Genomic DNA, 17500 nt, shown 5'->3' on the forward strand with positions numbered 1-17500 from the left:
GTTAGCAGTATTTGGCAGGTAGGTTAGCACAGCTCATAATGAAGCATCTGGCTTTTGGTAAAGCTGCATTTTAATTTTAACTGCATTTCATTTCAGCTTTTGGGCGCATGTCAACATGCAATAATCTGACAAGTCTGGAGCAGATTTACCGATTTGTAACTTTGGTGTAGATCTTCCGAATTGTAACTAAAACTGCAGTTGAGTAAGTCAATAATTGTGGCTCATTCACAGAGCTCTGCCTCATGTATCTACTGAACCTCCCTATAAAGTCATTTAAACCCAGTCCTCAAGCTCTCAAACAGCCTGAGTCTTACTTTCTTAATAATAGCTGAACTAACTCAGAGTCAACAAACTCCTAAGCACGTGCTTGAATTCAACATGCTCGGCTGACTTCAGGAGCATGCGAGGACACTTCCTGTTTAAAAAACTCTGCAAAAACTGGCCCAAAACATTTTTGGGGGTTTCCCTCACAGACCATTTGTCCATTTGTGGACATTTCTAGGGTGGGCTGGGGAGGGTTGTTGGTTTTTGTTTTTATTCCTGCCACAGATCAATGGAGGAATCACTTTCTTATTACAGATTGTGGAATGGGTATTTGGTATGTTGAGGCAAGCAAAAATCTATCCATACTGTATTTTTCCTTGGAAAAAGACAGCTGTGGGTGTTAATTCGTAGCATTGCTGGTAACTTCTTTTGGCTATCAAGAAAGGTTTGCAGCTCATGCCCAGACCTTTGGTAGGAAGAACAAGAGCTATCTGAGCTGAGTGAAGTCTGCAGAACCGCAGCCCAATTTTGTGACTCTGATCATTTCTAAGTGTTCATCCCGATACATGTATTTTCAGTGGAAGGGTGCCTACCACCACAAAGTTACTGGAAAACAAACAAACAAACCCCCACACCAATTGTCCCTGTGAGAAAGTAATTACTGTATAGATGCAAGGGCCATTTTTCAACATGAATGGCTCAGACATTCAAATAACGTTCCTAAAAGACAGAGATCTATTAGAGAATAATTAAGCAATTGCCAATTTTTGTTTTTACATTATAACCATTTCTGAAGCCTTCACAGGTGCCAAAACCCTCAAGAATCTCACTGGCTGTTCTTTTTCTCTTCTTGTCTGACTTAAGCTGAACTTGCTTGAAAGCAGACTAAGAATAAATCACACTACGGACTCCTGGGCTCTGACAAATCTCAACTGCAAGCACAGTGAAAGGAACTAGGAATGTGCAGCTCTGGAAGCACATTTGCAACAGTCTCACCAGCAGCACCACAAATGCCTTTGCTAGACTGTTGCACCTTATACAGTTATTTTCTTAGCACATGGCAGCAAAGAATTGCTTTAAAAAAAAAAAAAAAAAGAAGAAGAAGAAAAAAGCCCTTTATATGCACTCCCCCCTCCCAAATTTTTTGGAAGATGCCAGATATCACCCAGTTCCATAGACACACTTGCACTTTATTTAGTTATAAGGACAAACAGGGTGGGCGGAATTTTTCCCCCTCTTGCTTGGGACCTGCCTGCTGGTGGGAAAGGGACATGGCAACTAATGGAGAAAACCGAGACAGAGCAAGAGACACCGAGCAGGGGCAATACAAATTAAGCAGGTGGCAAAGAATGATGGAAAGGACAAGGAAAACAAGAAACTCTTGAACAGTCAAGGTTGAGTTACAATTCTTCCCTGGAGAGCAGCAGTACGTTTTTTGAGGTATGCTTGCAAAATAATGATGAATCACCCTTTCGGACAAAATTTGGAAAAAACTCTGTCCATGCTGCAAGCAACTGAAAGGATGCAATATGAGACTTGAGTACAAAGTAAATGAGGCATAAGAAAATAAATACTACTACATTTATGTTCCATTTTTCTTGGTCTTACAAACACTCTCAACACACTGTTTCCAGACATTTAGGGTGCACGTGCTGCCAGTCACCGAAACCAGCTGGACAACAGGAGCAGAAGTAACAGCTTCTGCGAGCAGCAGCAGAGATGAAGATGACTCCTCTGCTTCCTTTCTAGGTCTAACCATGATGGAAAATATCCACTCAGCTGTATAAAAGAGGTACCGCGAAACAGCGAGGGCACAGTTTACAACTTATCAATTACTGCCAAAGGACAGCTAGAAGATACTCCACAGAGCAAGAGCAACACCACCGTCTCCCTTGCCTCAAAAAGCTCAGCAGAAGGGAAACCAGGACAGGCCAAGAAAGATGAAAACAGCTGATATCACTCCTTTGTACCAGGGAACAGAATTCCTAGAGACAGCAAAGGTGGGAGAGCAGGAACGTGCTTCAACCCCTCCTTCCTACAGGAAATTTCTGGGCAGCCAAAATGGCTTGCTGAGGTATTTGGTAGAGGCTGAGCAGCCTCATTCCCACAGCATGCAGAGACCTGCCAGCCAGCATGTGCTCTTCTCCTCTCCGGCACCCAGCCTGGAGAAGACCAGCCCCGCAAGCAATCCAGTGGGATTCTTGTAGCAGCTCGAGTACCAGGATCCCAGCGGTGCTTAGCACTGCACAGAGACTGAAGAGACACACCATGCCCCACATAACAACAACCTAGGCGTAAAACCAAAACCAGATGCACGCAGGCAGAAGGCAGGCACATATGAAATAGCAAGGCTCATAGGCATGCTAGCTACGAAGCCTCTTTATTCACTGTTATGATGCAGAACCTGTTGCAAGCGTGATGCTGACCTCTGAATAAAAACGCTAGCTTTTGCATTGTGCTTTCTTGGGGGTCGGCAATTCTGAGCTATAGGACTATAGGCAAACCTGAGAAGCTGCACTAAGTTCTTCAGGCTGGAAAGCCAGATTAAATATCTTGTCATCCTAACAGCCGGGATATGTACTGTGGTGTGTCAGTCAGACTTGGCATGGGCAAGGGATCATTTTTAAATGAAGAGTGGAGTGCATCCCCCAACCACTGCTGGTGGAAATTTTGTTTTTCATTTGGAAAGGGCTGTTGTTCCAAACAGCAGAGGCCTGTCCCCAAGGCTGCTCATAAATCAGAGCTGAAGCTGCGTTTTCAGGGTCATGAAATCTCAACTGGCTGACAGCAACCTGCTTTCCAGAATGGCTCTGCTCCATTCTCTTCTTGGCCCTTCTAAGGGTGGCTATAAGCTACCTATATGGCTGTGCTTGTAGAGTTACCTTGTGGGACCAGCTTTATGTGAAATATCAAAAGAGAAACTCCCTCCTTCCCAAAATAAGATCTTCTAATGATGAAAAGCTGTGATAAAAATCTTTCAGTGGGCTTTCTTCCATTTGTTAGATTTATAGGTGCAACAGCAGCCCTAAAACATCTGCCAAATCATTCTACTTTTCAGTTTTGATTATTTGTCTGCTAGTTTGAGGTCAGCTTTAACTATACAGATGCAAGACGTGAGAAAGCCATTCAGCTCTAGATTTATTCTTAAGAAGTACCAGCTGTCTAAAATAAGGCTATAAAATGTAGGCTCCCTGTCTGGTTTGTTGTGTGGTTGCATGGCTTTGTGCTATTAATTGCAACCTGGCTAACAGGTGCTTGCCAATGTCTTTATATTCTCCCCATAAGAAAGGATTATATTTCCATCTGGATAAAAGGGTGACGCTGTCTTTTTAAAAGAAGTTAAAAACAGCACAGAGAGGAAGTCCACTGTGGCACGATAAATCGAATCATTGCTTACTAACGAGAATATGGCCTTTTCTCTGCTCTTACAGATCAAGAGAGGGAAGGGGAAAACTGTTAATGTGATTTCCCCCCCACACACAGATCCACTCCTCTGTCAGGTGTCAGACAGCCATGAGCTGGACCCACCCTGGACTGTTTTTCCTTCAGTTCTTTTGACTTACCCAGTAATGGTGGCAGCTCTGTCTTTTAAAACAAACTCACAGCACTCAAGGACCCCTACCAAGAAAAGCACTTACACACAAAATGTAGGGGTATGAGAAGTCCCATAGTATGCACTTAAAAATTAACCATGTGCTCACTCTTGCCATGCACTGTCAGAGCATCACTGCAAAGGACTTGCCCTGCTCTGCCTGGAAGAATCTTTCCCTCCGGTTCATTATCCCTTCATCTCTTTTCTGTCATCAGCTGTGAACACCTCTTTTCAATCTTTTCCTTTACCTCTTAATTTCTCTCTTCTTCCTGTATTGCTTGTGTAACTGTGCAACCCTATTGCCTAATGCTGCCAACCATTTGTGAAACAGTGTATATGAGAAGTGCTATATGAAATTGTGTTGTCAAAATATAAAAGCCCTATTTGAATGCATTTGCAGCTCCTTGAAGTGACTGTTCCCTCTTGAAGTTACAAGGGTTTAATATCCAAGGCTCTGTATTTGCTAAGGGGGCCTCTTGGCACAGACAACATTTTAACTATGTAAATCAGCAGACAAATAATTTTTCTGACTATAAAATGAGGGAGTTCAGATTATTCATGTATTCACAGGCTCAGACCAAATTCCACATCGGACCATGCAAGCTATATGTGACATCCTCCATTTTGTTCCAGGACATGAGACACAGTGAAAGGCAAGTCAGTATTCCATGCATCTTCAATATTAATTTATTTTTTCAAGAGCAACGTGAATTCTGGCTAACACTAGGTTACCTAGATAAAAAAGGAAAACCCCTACCAAGCCTTTTCTTTCCCTTTTCTAATCCATTTATCTACCTCATGTTGAGACTGATCTCAAAGAAAATTCCTGACATATTTTATCTACACAAATTGCAATAACAAGCATGATTTCTGAAAGTGCTTACTGGCCTGTTCTGCTCATTTGAGTATTTTCTTTCACCCTTCGGTCCAGTCTTCTACAGGAGTAATTCATATGCTTTAATTAAACATTCTTGACTATTTGGATTTTATCTCACAGATATACCACACCCTGTTTGTAAAAATTCCATCTCTAGCAGCCAAAGGACTTGAGTTATTCCAAAGAGGAGTTATTAATTAGAATAACTATACACCATATACTTATAATCTGGTGCCATCCCTCCCCAGGGATCCCCAAGTGCTACACAGACTTTTATCTATTAGATTACTTACCTGCAACTGAAACAGAGCCATCTTTGCCTGGAATGTAATCACCGTTTTGTGCAACCATGCACCACCACTTTCCAAATGAGAAATACGTCCAAACGGAGGAAGTTTAAGACATTCTGGATGCAAATCCCCTCGAATTCAATTCACCATTCTTAAAATGTGGCTCGAGCCCCTTCTAAAAAATGTGGCTCTTGCCCCTTTGCAGGTTTTCTAGAGTACCCATCCCTGCGCCTTACTTCATCCAGATAAACCCTGATGCTAATTTTGAACTCCTGCAAATGTTTAGGTACCAGCACAGCAATAACGGACTCGAATTTACTCCCCAAAGGGAACAGAGTCCCAAGTTTTCAACCTAATCTGGCACGGCTAGAGCAGCTGAGTAATTTTTGACACCAGCTGGGGCCCTGGCTCGGTTGTGACTCAGAGGGGAGAGTACCCCAGACTGAAATCACCAAAGGCAATTACAACTAGCAAAATACTGCAAGCACACAACGAATAAAAGGCCATGCCAGGCGTGAGCTCAGCCGCGCTGCTCCCCGGAGCCTCGGCCGCGCCAATGCTCTGCAGCAGCCCTCAGCTCCCGAGGTGTGTCGGCTCGTCCCACTCTCCAAGGGTTTAGCAACCAAGAACAGCGATAGCTTGGGGCTGCCGTGGCAGCCAAACAGGTAAAGGGGAAAAAAAAATTTCCGAGAGGAGAACATTGCGTTACAAGAATCATTAGCAAAAGCCCTCACAGGCATCTTTAAACACTCAAAAAATTATCATTCATAAATGCAGAAGGGAGGTGCGGTCATCACACAGAAAGAAATCCATAGGAAATCCTGCTGGCATGAAATGCCACCAGGAGAAAACCTGCAGGAGTCCCCAGCAAGCAAACCCTGTGCAGATGATGGGGAGATGGCAAGAAGTGAGGGCAGCTCCCAGCAGCGGGCCGGGGTGCAGACTTGGCCGCGTGGGGAAGCAGGCAGCATCTGCCAGGCTTGTCTTTGCTAAAAAGTATCAACACCCAGAGCAGGTTGCCATGCTGAGCACTGCTTACCCTACCCCTGCTTCAGGTTTGGGAGGAGAGAGTAATCTCATACACCGACATGCCTTCAGCACATCGCTGCGTCCCAGCATAAAGCTCTTCAGCTCTACGCACGGCCCTCTCCAGCTCCAGAGAAAAGGTCATGAGGCTGGAAGAGCCACAAGAGCCACGGAAAAAACTGGTCTCCAACCCCGGACTTGGTGTCACACCCAGGAGAGACGCCTGCCCTCCTACACAGCTGCTCTCCTCTGCCAGCACATTGGCCTTCGATTCCCGGTCGCTGCTGGACTTCTCCACCGCCCATGAGAGGAGACAGAGCAGCAGCGAGGGAGCTAGTGGTGTCTGGAAAAAAAAGATAAACACACTCCATCTGCAGAGAAAGCCACCCCCGGCAATCTGCATTTAGCCTTTGCTGGGGAACCATACCACAAATGGCAAGCGGTTTTGGGATTTACTACTTCTCTGAGCTAGCACGCCCTACAGATACAGTGAGGGTTTTAGGGGAGGGGGAAAAAAAAAAAGAAAGAGAAAAAGAAAAAAAATTTATTGTGGTTTAGGAAGGAGGATTCTAGCGAGAGGGGTCTAAAAATGGAGACGGGAGGAATAAAAGATCTTTTCTTCTGCATTTTCCTCTTGTTGAAGGGAAAGGAGAAAGAGCTTTACAAAGGAAGGATTTTGAACAAGCTTCCCCCAAGTAGCGACATGAGACCTGCCTGTCCATAGGGGAAAGCAGAACACAGAGGGGCGGCGGAAGGGGTCAGGGCAGTTTTACGAGGGATTTCACTGAGTCAACGCAATTGAAAACACTGGGAAATATAAGAGGGAAAAGCCTGATCCAAAAATCTCACACCTGAAGACACCCAAACACTGCTTGAGCCTATACTTGGGTTTGAACTTTGAAGCTTGGGCCCCTCTTTGTATAACATAATGGCCTGAAGCAAACCTCTGACCCAAACACTCCCAACATCTGGAAATGTGTTGATTCAGAGCTGCATTTTACTGCTTTTGTCAGTAACAGGTTTGTCAGTAATTACCCCCTTGATTATCTCCCCCTCCTCTTATTTATTTTTAAGTGTTTTCTTTTCTGACATCCATCCATCCAAGTCTGACCTAAGTCAGCAGAAATTCTTGAGTATTTCCTCAAACAGATAACTCTGGTAGGGATGAAAACGTTAGCAGGGAAAAGCATCTTTTGACACTATTTTTCTCCTCCTTTTGGAGGAGAGGATATTCAGGTTATAATAAAAGGGCTGAAAACTGCATTAATCTTTATTAAACTGTTGGAGTCAATTGGCAAGGCTAGGATTGGCTGCTTCCTCCCCTTTCCTTTAATGCCCTTCACCTTTTCCTTTCCTCTTCTCTTTTCTTTTCTGACACTATGTCTTCTGGAAGTAGCAAGCTCAGTCCCGGCAGACTGGGGCAGGGGATGACAGGGGAAATGTCTGGACACATTAGTCCAATTACGTGTTGGCACCACATTCAGTCTTTCCAAAAGCATGTAGGAAACTTTAACCGTCAGGCTGGCCACTGTGGACTGATGCATCCCCATTTACATCTCCTTGCATTGAGCCATGAGCAGAGTAGGTATTAACTGTCATCAAGTGCCTTGCCACAAACCCCTCTTTAATGTCATTCACAAATGTTCCACTAAAACCTTTAGTCTTTCAGCAGATCACTTTCTTAATCCCGTGTCGCTGATGAGTTTTGCCAGAGATAGAGAGCACCTCTGACAACTCTACCTCACTTTCCTTTTCTAGCTGTCGCAGTCGTACACAAAATCTTTAAAGGCATTCCCCGCTGAACATCACTGCAAACTTGCATCATTCCTTCAAACTAGGCGTCAGCTAACGGGATCTTAAAACAAATGCACACAAGCCTTGCACGTGTGGTCTGGACGTGATCTTGAGTCACCTAGACTTTTGAAAAGCTGCTGTTCCTACAGGAAGATCTGCACAAGTATCCCGAATATTGGTGCAGCCTCCACCTCACTTGCGCAAGCGGTACTGCTGACACCAGTGGAGCCTGCAGTGCAAGTAAAGTGGAAAGACCAGGAATCCACTCCAGACAGGATCACAACTCTGACAGAACGCACCAAAACTTTAACTTTTGGGTGAGAAAGCAGCAGTTGAAGAGGGGTGGGTGCAGTTTGGTTCTCTCCCACTCTTTTAAGCAACTAAATCTTTTCTTCCTGGTCCTGAGAAAACTCCCTTAAAAATGAATGTGACTAGTCATATATGTAAGTGGATTAAGGGTCAGTTTACAGTATTATTAAATTAAATACTTTATACAGAAAAAATAAGAAGTTTAGTAGAATTCATGAAACTAGATTCAGACCTCAGATACTTTCCAGAGTGGCTGGAAGGATTTAAGGAACTAAACAGAACAGTGTCAGTTAAACTTATAAAGCATCTCTTTCCTCCAAATTCATTGCAATATCCAAATCAGCAACATACTTCCATACCACTGCTACAACTCTACCCTCTGACATGCATTCACAGCTTTGATTAGATCCAACCTCAAGTTAAGGACTAAGTATACCACGACATGTTCCCAGCTGATTTCAGCCTAAATTGCATGGCAGGAATCTGCCTGCGCAAATCAGTCCGCGATAACAAGTTGCCAGCTAAACATTTATCAAGTTGCACATTAATGCAGACATCGTACAAAGCAGATGTGCATTTGTGCCTTATTTTTGCTGCCAGAACTGCTGAGTTAACTGTTGGGAAAAGGAAAGGAAGAAAGCAAATCATCTTGTCTGTAATAAAGGTTTGTTCCATCAAGTTTAAAATGTGCTCTGGGCGCATGCACACATGCAGTATTCATTAAAGATCTCCTGGCACTTTTTAGTTTTGCAAAAGAAGGGGTGCTCACCAGAGCGGGTGGGGGGGGGGGTGTCAAGATAAACAGACTTTGCTGCCATTACACGTTTCGGTACCTGCACGATGGGGTGGCCCCCAGCAGATGCCTTCACAGCCCCTCGGCTTCCTTCTGTCTCGTAATGAGCTCTGTGATGGGATTTTGGCTGCACTTCAATACGCAGTTCATAAGGTCCTGAGTGAGATGGCAACTGCCAATCAAGGGCAGGCAGGGATGGGCTATAATGGAAAGGAAAAACGTATTAAAAATTAACGTCAAGTACACAATGCAAACCACAAGCATCCAGCACTATTACTTTAGAGACCATGTTTCACAGTTCATCCTTTACCATCTTACATTTAAAATTTCATCAATATGGATAATGCCATGACATAAGTAACTTAGAAGGCAATGGTTATTTTATGAAGATTTATGGGTCAAGCATATTTGATAGCCCAGATGCTATCAGATTTGTAAACAAAATGGTAAAGCATTTAAGGCACAGCTTACAAATATCTTATTATATTGATCCCAAACCAAAAGGACAGAAGTAGGCAGAAAGACAGAGGAATTTAAGAAAGAGTACTTCCACTGTGCAAGTGAATGCCAAGTGAGCTCTGGAGAAGTTCTGCATTTGATTAATCTAATGGAGTTGAACAAATCTGCTTAGCTTACATGGGGGGGGGGCGGGGGGGGACAAAAAAAAAAAGCCATTTCCTAGCTTCCTTCCAAATGTGAAAACACATCACAGATTCTCAAAGTGAAGCTGGGTTTTTTCTGGTCCAAGTGTCCCAAAGAAGAAAGATCTGAAGTCAGAACTCTGTTACAAATCCTACTAATGATGCACAAGCCAGAAGAAAACCCAACTCACTCTTCTGGCTCTGTATTGAATCTGCAATTACAAAAATATTAAAGACTCATTACTATCGCAAAAGCAAGCAGACCTGACAACAAGCATTGGTGGGGAAATGCCATTCTTAGAAACCCACTTTCAGAGTAAAACCACACTTGAAAATAACATCGGGAGAGTGTGGCTGTAAGAAATGTAAAGCTCACAGTTTGGGTGAGAGAGGAAAAAAAAAAATAAAAGAACAAACATTGTTAAGACAGTGTTGGGCCTGATGCAAATTTATTTTAAAATCTAAGCAAACAGCTTTGTGATGAAAACATTAATTTTATGTTTAGCTTATATTCTTTCCCTTAGTAAATTCTGCTAACCGAGTGCCCTTCAAACACTTTCACAACCAGTTAAATGGCTCAACAGTAACATATTACCCTGCCCACCTCCACAGCACTTTATCACTTATTCCATCAACCTGGAGAGGAAGAAGATCAAGCTGAAAATCATGGTCCTCAAACCTTTTGTTGCTGCTGTTGCGTGCTCCCTCTTACAGAGGCATTAGCGCCAGGCAACACTGTTTGCAGAAGTCACGGCAGTGATTTATGCCACTTATTAGCAGCCGCCATTCCTAGCCCCATTGGGCCATGTATCACTTTGAAGTAGCAGGCATACCAGCGGCGATACGTGTATGGCAGATTAGGATTACCTGCTGTGGACAGAGGGTTTTGCAATCTGCCTTTTATGGATGAGGAGGCTACAGGGCTAAGTAGTTCTTGCCCGAGTCGGTACAAAGGCTGGCTGGGTTTCACCAGCCCTCTGCCCTGCTGCTATAACCCTGTTGCAACAAGGATTTGAGCAGTGCGAACCATGGCTGAAGTGAGCTGGCTTTAAGGAAGGCAAAGGATGCAAAAGAGCTTCGGCACTGGATGCCTTTATTACAAGCACATGTTCAGCTGGAGACCGAATACTCCATTTTTCCAACCCAGTGATCCATTTGCTACCCTGACACTTGCAGATCTGCAGGCATTGTGACTCTATCCCCCAAAATATCCCTACTGTCTCCCACTGAGAGCTAGATGTCTTACAGTGTTGAGGTGCACAAGGTTGAAAAGTGCACAAGTCTTTTCAGGTCGGGGTATAACACCACAGGCTTTTTTTTTATTCAATCACAGAATCACAGAATCACTGAGGTTGGAAGGGACCTCTGGAGATCATCTAGTCCAACCCCCCTGCTCAAGCAGGGTCACCTAGAGCACACTGACCAGGATCGCGTCCAGGCGGCTTTTGAATATCTCCAGAGAAGGAGAATCCTTTATCCCCAGCCTGTTGCACAGCCACTTGTACGTGCTAGCGCATCTATACACAAGTGAGACTTCAGGTGGTACCAATAGCTCTCATGATTTTTTTCTACATGAATTATCTTCTTTCATTTGTTTATAAGTTTGCCACAAACTGAAACACGCAATTTGAATGCCTATGCACACACACTACATGCATTACAAGAATGTGCAATTTTTGTAAGAAAATCTTGAATCCATGCTATTGACCGGGCCCTTTATGAGAAAAACACTACACAAACATGGCTCTCTGGGTTTCTAAACTCATTTATACTTCCTACAAGTGGTGACTTCTTCAACCCAGTGGACACTACGGACATTATCTCACTGCTACTCTGTTGGACGACAGTGAGCTGGAGCCTTTGGGGGGCAACCAGAGCCACTAAGCACGAGCCCTCGGCAAGGGCGCCCCTCGGGGAGCCACAGGCACCAAGTTTTGGGTTACTTTGCTTTCCAGCCTCCAGCACATGGAGCATCCTCAAATACGGAGCAATTCGTCTAAGCAAGTTTTTACATGCACAACCAAAACAGCGTGCAGAACAAGAGGCAACAGCACCTCGTGCACACTCTGCCACCACCTAAAAGTTGCAGGCAATCAGCCACTGTATAGAGCCACTGTCTAGTTCATTACGTACACATCCTTTTGTCTGAAAAATTCTCAAAAAAAATTTCTGGAGAAAGCATATTTGACTAATGATAAATGACAAAGAGCAGAGCAAAACAGCTGTGTCTCCTGGTGATGATCAGCACACATTTTTAAACAGATGTTTGTTTTTAAGTAAATTCTCACTTGATGGATCTTTTTTCTGAGGACACAATATATATCAGGTTAAAAATTTTTAACACTTAATTAAAAAGGACAACTCCAACCAGCAGTATGTAGTCCTCAAGTGAAAAGGGATTTTTTTATTTATTTTTTTTAAGCTATCTGGAACTGTGCAATAATCGCATCTTTTAAAAAAAAGTTTCAAGTGAGCAGCTGAAAGTGTCAGTACAATTAAGATATAAAACTCATGTTTTCAAATAAAGCCTCAAAATAAAAGTACAGTTTGCTGTTAGCCTGTAATCTATCATCAAAATTCCAAAATACCACCTGACCAATTATAAATTGACATTTAATGGCAGTTTTCCTGATGAAGGAAGCAGAGTGATGCCTTTAACAGTGTCATGGGCTGGGGCTGTCAGAGCTATTTCCTATGTTAGGTTATCTTCATCATGCACTTAATTTCCTGCTGCTAAATGTGGTTAAAGGAAAAAAAAAACCCAAGCAAATGGTGTAGCGTTAAATTGTAAATCTGGTTGTCGCAAATAAACCCTTATCAATTTGAAAGCGCCCAAGCTATGTCAACTAGCCAACATCACGTGGAGGGGAGAAGAGACCCTCCATGGGGGGCAAGAAGAAATCTTCAAGCAGCTTTCAAATCAAATATACATTGGTGCATTTCCCTTAGATTCAGTTTTCCACCAACTGAATATCTGTCCCATTCCCTTCTACACCATAATAAAAATCTTACTGTAATCCTTCTAAATGCAGCAATGAGGGATGGTTGTTTCAAGGCAAGTTCACAAAACCTGGTGCTAGACTGTAGAAAACTCACTCAATATAACTCAGTCCTCCCCAAATCGGATTACAAAACAGATGAATAGTGATTTATTTTGCATACACCAGATACACAGTATGATTAAATCAAAAACAGATTATCCAGCCTGGCTGACTTCTGCTGTTAGCAGAAAGATTTATCAAGTCACCAGGAGGAAGAAAAAAAGAGATATTAAGCAGCACACTAGAATATAGATTGGCAAGAAAGAAACCCCAAAACTACTAGTAAACTTTGCGAAGGTGTTCAAGCCCCATTTTCACAAAGCAGCTGTGCATTCAGGATTTAAATTACCATTAGACTTTCACTGTTTATACTACCAGATACCCAAGGCCACTTGAAAAATGTGACTTGCAAACGTTTCTGTCCTTAACCAGGCTGCTGTGCACAAAGGCATCAAGAGGACTGCTGGGCCAGCGCAGGGAACGAGCCTTCCCGCGTGCCGCTGTCCTCGACCCAAGATAGCTGCATGACAGCAGCGCCCTGCACTAAACTCATTTTTTTCCAACTGGGAGCGCTCCGTAAGAAATAAACGCATACATGAGAGAAACCACAGCATCGTGGAAACTTTTACCAGGCAGTTTGCTGGCCCCTGTTCCAACTGCGCACCAAATGCAAATATGGTTACAATTTATTACTATTAGCTATGTCTCGCATTAAAGTGAACGCCTGCTAAAGAGCAAGAAAACAATGATGATCCGTATGGGTGCGCCCACCAGCTGCGGCTGGAGAAATACACCAGCTTCCTACTTGGCCTGCGAGCTAAACACAGGGAGATTCCACCCCCCACCCCCCACCCCCATCTGACAACTGAGCGATCTGGCTGCGAGCTGTTAAAATAGGTGCTGCGCCCCAGCCCAGGCTTGGCCGCGTTTTGTTGGCACGTGGAGCAAGTAGCTCCTCTATCTAGCTCATTAAAGTCCTTTCAAATCCTTCATGTTGAAGTCTTTAAAAAAAAAAAGTGAGCCATCCTTGTGCTCACAGATAATACGTAACACTACAGTCCTAAAAGTTAATGTTCAAAGGTAGATTTGCATAGGAAATGGTTCATTTGTTGACTTGCAGAAAGAACAAGAAATGGAGGTAACAGGTGGCTTGTATTGCACCTCTGCCCCAAATTTAGTACTATGCAATGCTAAAATGAGCTGTTGAGGGAAGGAGTATTAAAAGCAGCTTACGGGGCACTTTGAATGAACTGAAAGACATGCAGGAGAAAGCGTGGGGAGGATTTAGAAATCAAAACAAACAAAAATACAGTTTACGGAGACACGCTCCCAAGCAGTCCTCAGCCCTGCGCTAGGGCAGCCTAACGTGACCGGGAGTGTGCCACCTACCTCGGTGAAGCACCAAAATGCCCCATCCGGCAAGAAATTAGTGGGACAGAGAAAAAGGTTAGAGGCCCCGTGGGCTCATCCCCAACCCCAATTAACACTAACAGGTCCCAGGGGACGGTCACTCACGCGCAGCCGCTTGTGCCCAGCTTACGGGGTCATGCCCAGACAGCTCCAGTTTGCTTTGTCTGAGGAACTTCCTCTTGTTTGCCATGAAATACAGATGTTCACCTTGAACATGCAGTTCAGCAGATCTGGGGTTGCTGCACTCATGACTACCTACTCATGATCATTTTCCACCTTCAGAAACTCCAATTCTGTGAGAAACACAACTTCCCCAAAGGAAGGTTGTTGTATATCTCACAATCTTGGACCAAACTTCTTAAAATAAATAAACCACACCAAAAATACAAAAGGGGGTGCGGGGGAATAAAAAAAAAAAAAATCTATAACATGTTTTTTTAATCTTGTGATTTTTAAGAAAAATCTTACAATCTTAGGGGTTAATGAATGATTTTTGAATGCTCAAGTTCAATACCGCCACAGTCACAAAGGTGGAATCCAAAAAATCCACAGAAAATAAACAAACAAACCCACTGAGGCAGATAGAATCCAAATACGCTCCTGCAAATGGTAGACAGGTATCCAACCATACATTTGCTGCATGTAAATTATAGCTTCCATATGTAAAAATACATGACACTGCATCTGTGGGTTCAAGAACATACATGTATGCTTTTGAGGCTGAAAGAGAGACTGCGGAAAAAATGTGGCTTTCAAATATTAAAAAAAAAAAAAAGCTGTACAAGAAAATACAGTAGGGAGCTTTTATAAGCCACCTGGAACTGGGTGACTTTTCCTGGAAACTCTTTTTAGTGTGGTACACCTCATACATGCCATACAACTGATCAAGAAACCTAACCATCTCTCTTCTCTTCCCCTTCCCCCAAATTACACTACATCTAATGAAAACTGAAGCGCTACAGGCCAGCACACTTTCTGAATAAAACTGATTAAACTTGAAACAACTATAACGCATATAAAGAAGCTGTTACTTTTCAGTGAATAAGAAATGCCTCTAGGAAATCTCAAGTTGTGTTTAGTCAAATCCAACAGCTAAAGAGGAAGTCAAAAAACAGGCACAAGATTTTCAGAAATCCGGCACTTTCGTAAGTGCCAATCCTTTTTGTTATAAAAAGGATGATTTGGGATGAAAGTCCCTTTAATTTTTTTTAAACCAAGTTTCTATTTTGCCTTTGAATTTTTGTCCTTAAGAGATTTTAAATTACAGCACACTGAGAAATGATGTATAACTATAAGCAGCATCCACAGAATACAACTGAAATATCACCTGTTCCCGAGATAACTTGTTGATAGAGTGCTGCTTCTTAAACTATTTACTACCCTTATTATAGAAGAGGGATTACTGACAGAAGCTTTTTACATTTGGGCAAGACAACACAATGCATAGCAAAATATTGAAATAAAACAGATCTTGGAGCAAAACAACTAGAACAGAGTTTCACAAGACCATCTCTTCACTCTCTGCATAATGATTTACCCTCTGGTGCTTTTTTTGAGGCAGATTAGTACATTAAAGTAACCAATTTTGGTCCAGAAAAGGTCTGATTCCCATTGCTACTCCCCAGTTTGTTCCAAATCTCCCTTGAAAAATCTCAGCCATGTTTCTAAGTGCTTTCTACATCCAGCCCAAAGACTTGGCCCAAGGTCTGGGGCTGCAAGAGAAGTGCCGAGGCCAAAGCTGCGACTGCATTGGGCTGCCCTGGAGCAAACCACGTGGGCAGGAAGCCCGACGTTAACAGCCCAGCATGGGCATCTGCAAGCCAAGACTGGCCCCAAAGAGCCTCAAACTGAGGATGGACCCATCTTGCTGTCCTCAGGAGAAATCAGAAGAAACCTCAGGCAGAGAAAGCCTATGGGATAGGGTCCGTTGTGGTCGAGGTGGGCATTACTCTCTGCTCTTATCGTTCCCTTGCTCCAGAACTTGGAAAGCCTAAACCTGACTTTTAATTACGATAAGTGAAAAACATGATCAATTCTCGAAACAATACAAACCGCCACTTCCCTTTTAAATAAAGGCCAACCAAAAAAAACCCAAACAACACACACACCATGGAAAAGGACGTGGCCATGCACCTGGCTGATGGTCTGCCTGAACCTATTCTCTCCTGCTCCCAAATAAAGTGGCATGAAAGGAACGCAAGGAAAGGCGTCAGTGATTTTCCCAGGCATGCTTTCTTTTGATGAAAATTGTAATGTATATTCAGGAAGAGACAGAGGAGGTAATCAAATATGGTTATCTCAAAATCGTTATGACTGGGTGGGTTTTGGAGTCTGAATTGTTTGTTGGAACCTACCCCTAAAATCCTAGCATTTGAAATAGAACAGATGTGTAAAATAACAGGAAAAAAATCCAGATCTGTTGTGACAAATTCTTAACCAGCTTTTTTGGAAAGATTTAAAATAACAGTTTCTGTTGCGTAGGCTGTGATCCTGTTGACGTCTGTGCTCAGTTGCCCAGCAGTCTTTCATATACATAAAATGAGAGGTATTTTTGGTTGAAGGAAGCACGGTCAGTGTATCTGATTGGTAAAATAACTTAAAATCACATTTCTACAGTAACTTCCAATTGCCCTAGAGCACGAGTTAATGAGATCACATGGAAACATATTGCGAACCAGGAAACATATTTTATACAAGACCAAAACAGTGGAAAAAATGTTAAATACACAACATACTGGGGCTCCGTTCTGTGCGCTTCACCTTTGTGTTTGCGTTACCACACAGGAATGCTGGGTGCCTTCTCACCGACTACAATAAAGCGCATAAGGGTGGCTCTCTGTAACCAAGAGATAAAAGCACGCTTGCTCAAACTGTCATATTATTTCCCTTGAAGTTTTCGGCAAAAACCAGCCGGAAAAAAAAAAAAAAAAAAAAAACCTTCCGCCTCTCCAATGAACTCAGACTACTTTATGCCTTTGGTGGGAGAACATAAAAGGCTTTTTTAAAGGTGCGGGGAGGCGCTGAAGGATTTGCCTGGCATTGGCAGTCTCTAAGGCAGCTGTGAAAGGCAGCAAGCACTTCCCAAAGGAGGGCGCGTGGCATTTCCCAGCGCTGCCCAGGGCCAGGATCCTGCAGGGAGCTCAGGCAGGGTGGAGAAGAGGGGGCTGGCGAGGAAGGGGAGGAAGAGGAGTGCTGGGGCTGAGCCAGCACAGCATGATGTGCTGCAACGTGGAGTGCCACAGACCACTCGATTTTAGCCCTTGGAGGCAGCAAGTGGCAGAGAGGGGCTGGCTGGAGAGAAGCAGGATGGGCAAGGTTGAGCACCAAGGAAGGTGTCAATAATGAAAATATTTTAGCTCTGTGTCCACTTCTTTAATTTTCAAAAAGAAAGCTTTTTTGTTTAAAGAATAAGAATAAAAATAAAAACACAGCAGATGTGCTCAGGGAGGAAGAGGAAAGGAGG

At 43.3% G+C, this 17500-nt stretch overlaps 1 protein-coding gene across 3 annotated transcripts in view; it reads right to left on the minus strand.

Moving 5' to 3' along the window:
* NFATC1 (nuclear factor of activated T cells 1) overlaps positions 1-17500 on the minus strand; it is a 117411-nt gene that overhangs the window by 92845 nt on the left and 7066 nt on the right. For all 3 annotated transcript variants that reach the window (XM_067290948.1, XM_067290947.1, XM_067290946.1), the window contains one exon: positions 8986-9145. In XM_067290948.1, the coding sequence (XP_067147049.1) occupies positions 8986-9145 (160 nt within the window). The remainder of the gene's footprint in view (positions 1-8985; positions 9146-17500) is intronic.

The sequence above is a fragment of the Apteryx mantelli genome, chromosome 2 (assembly GCF_036417845.1).
Source record: "Apteryx mantelli isolate bAptMan1 chromosome 2, bAptMan1.hap1, whole genome shotgun sequence".
Classification (NCBI taxonomy): Eukaryota; Metazoa; Chordata; class Aves; order Apterygiformes; family Apterygidae; genus Apteryx; species Apteryx mantelli.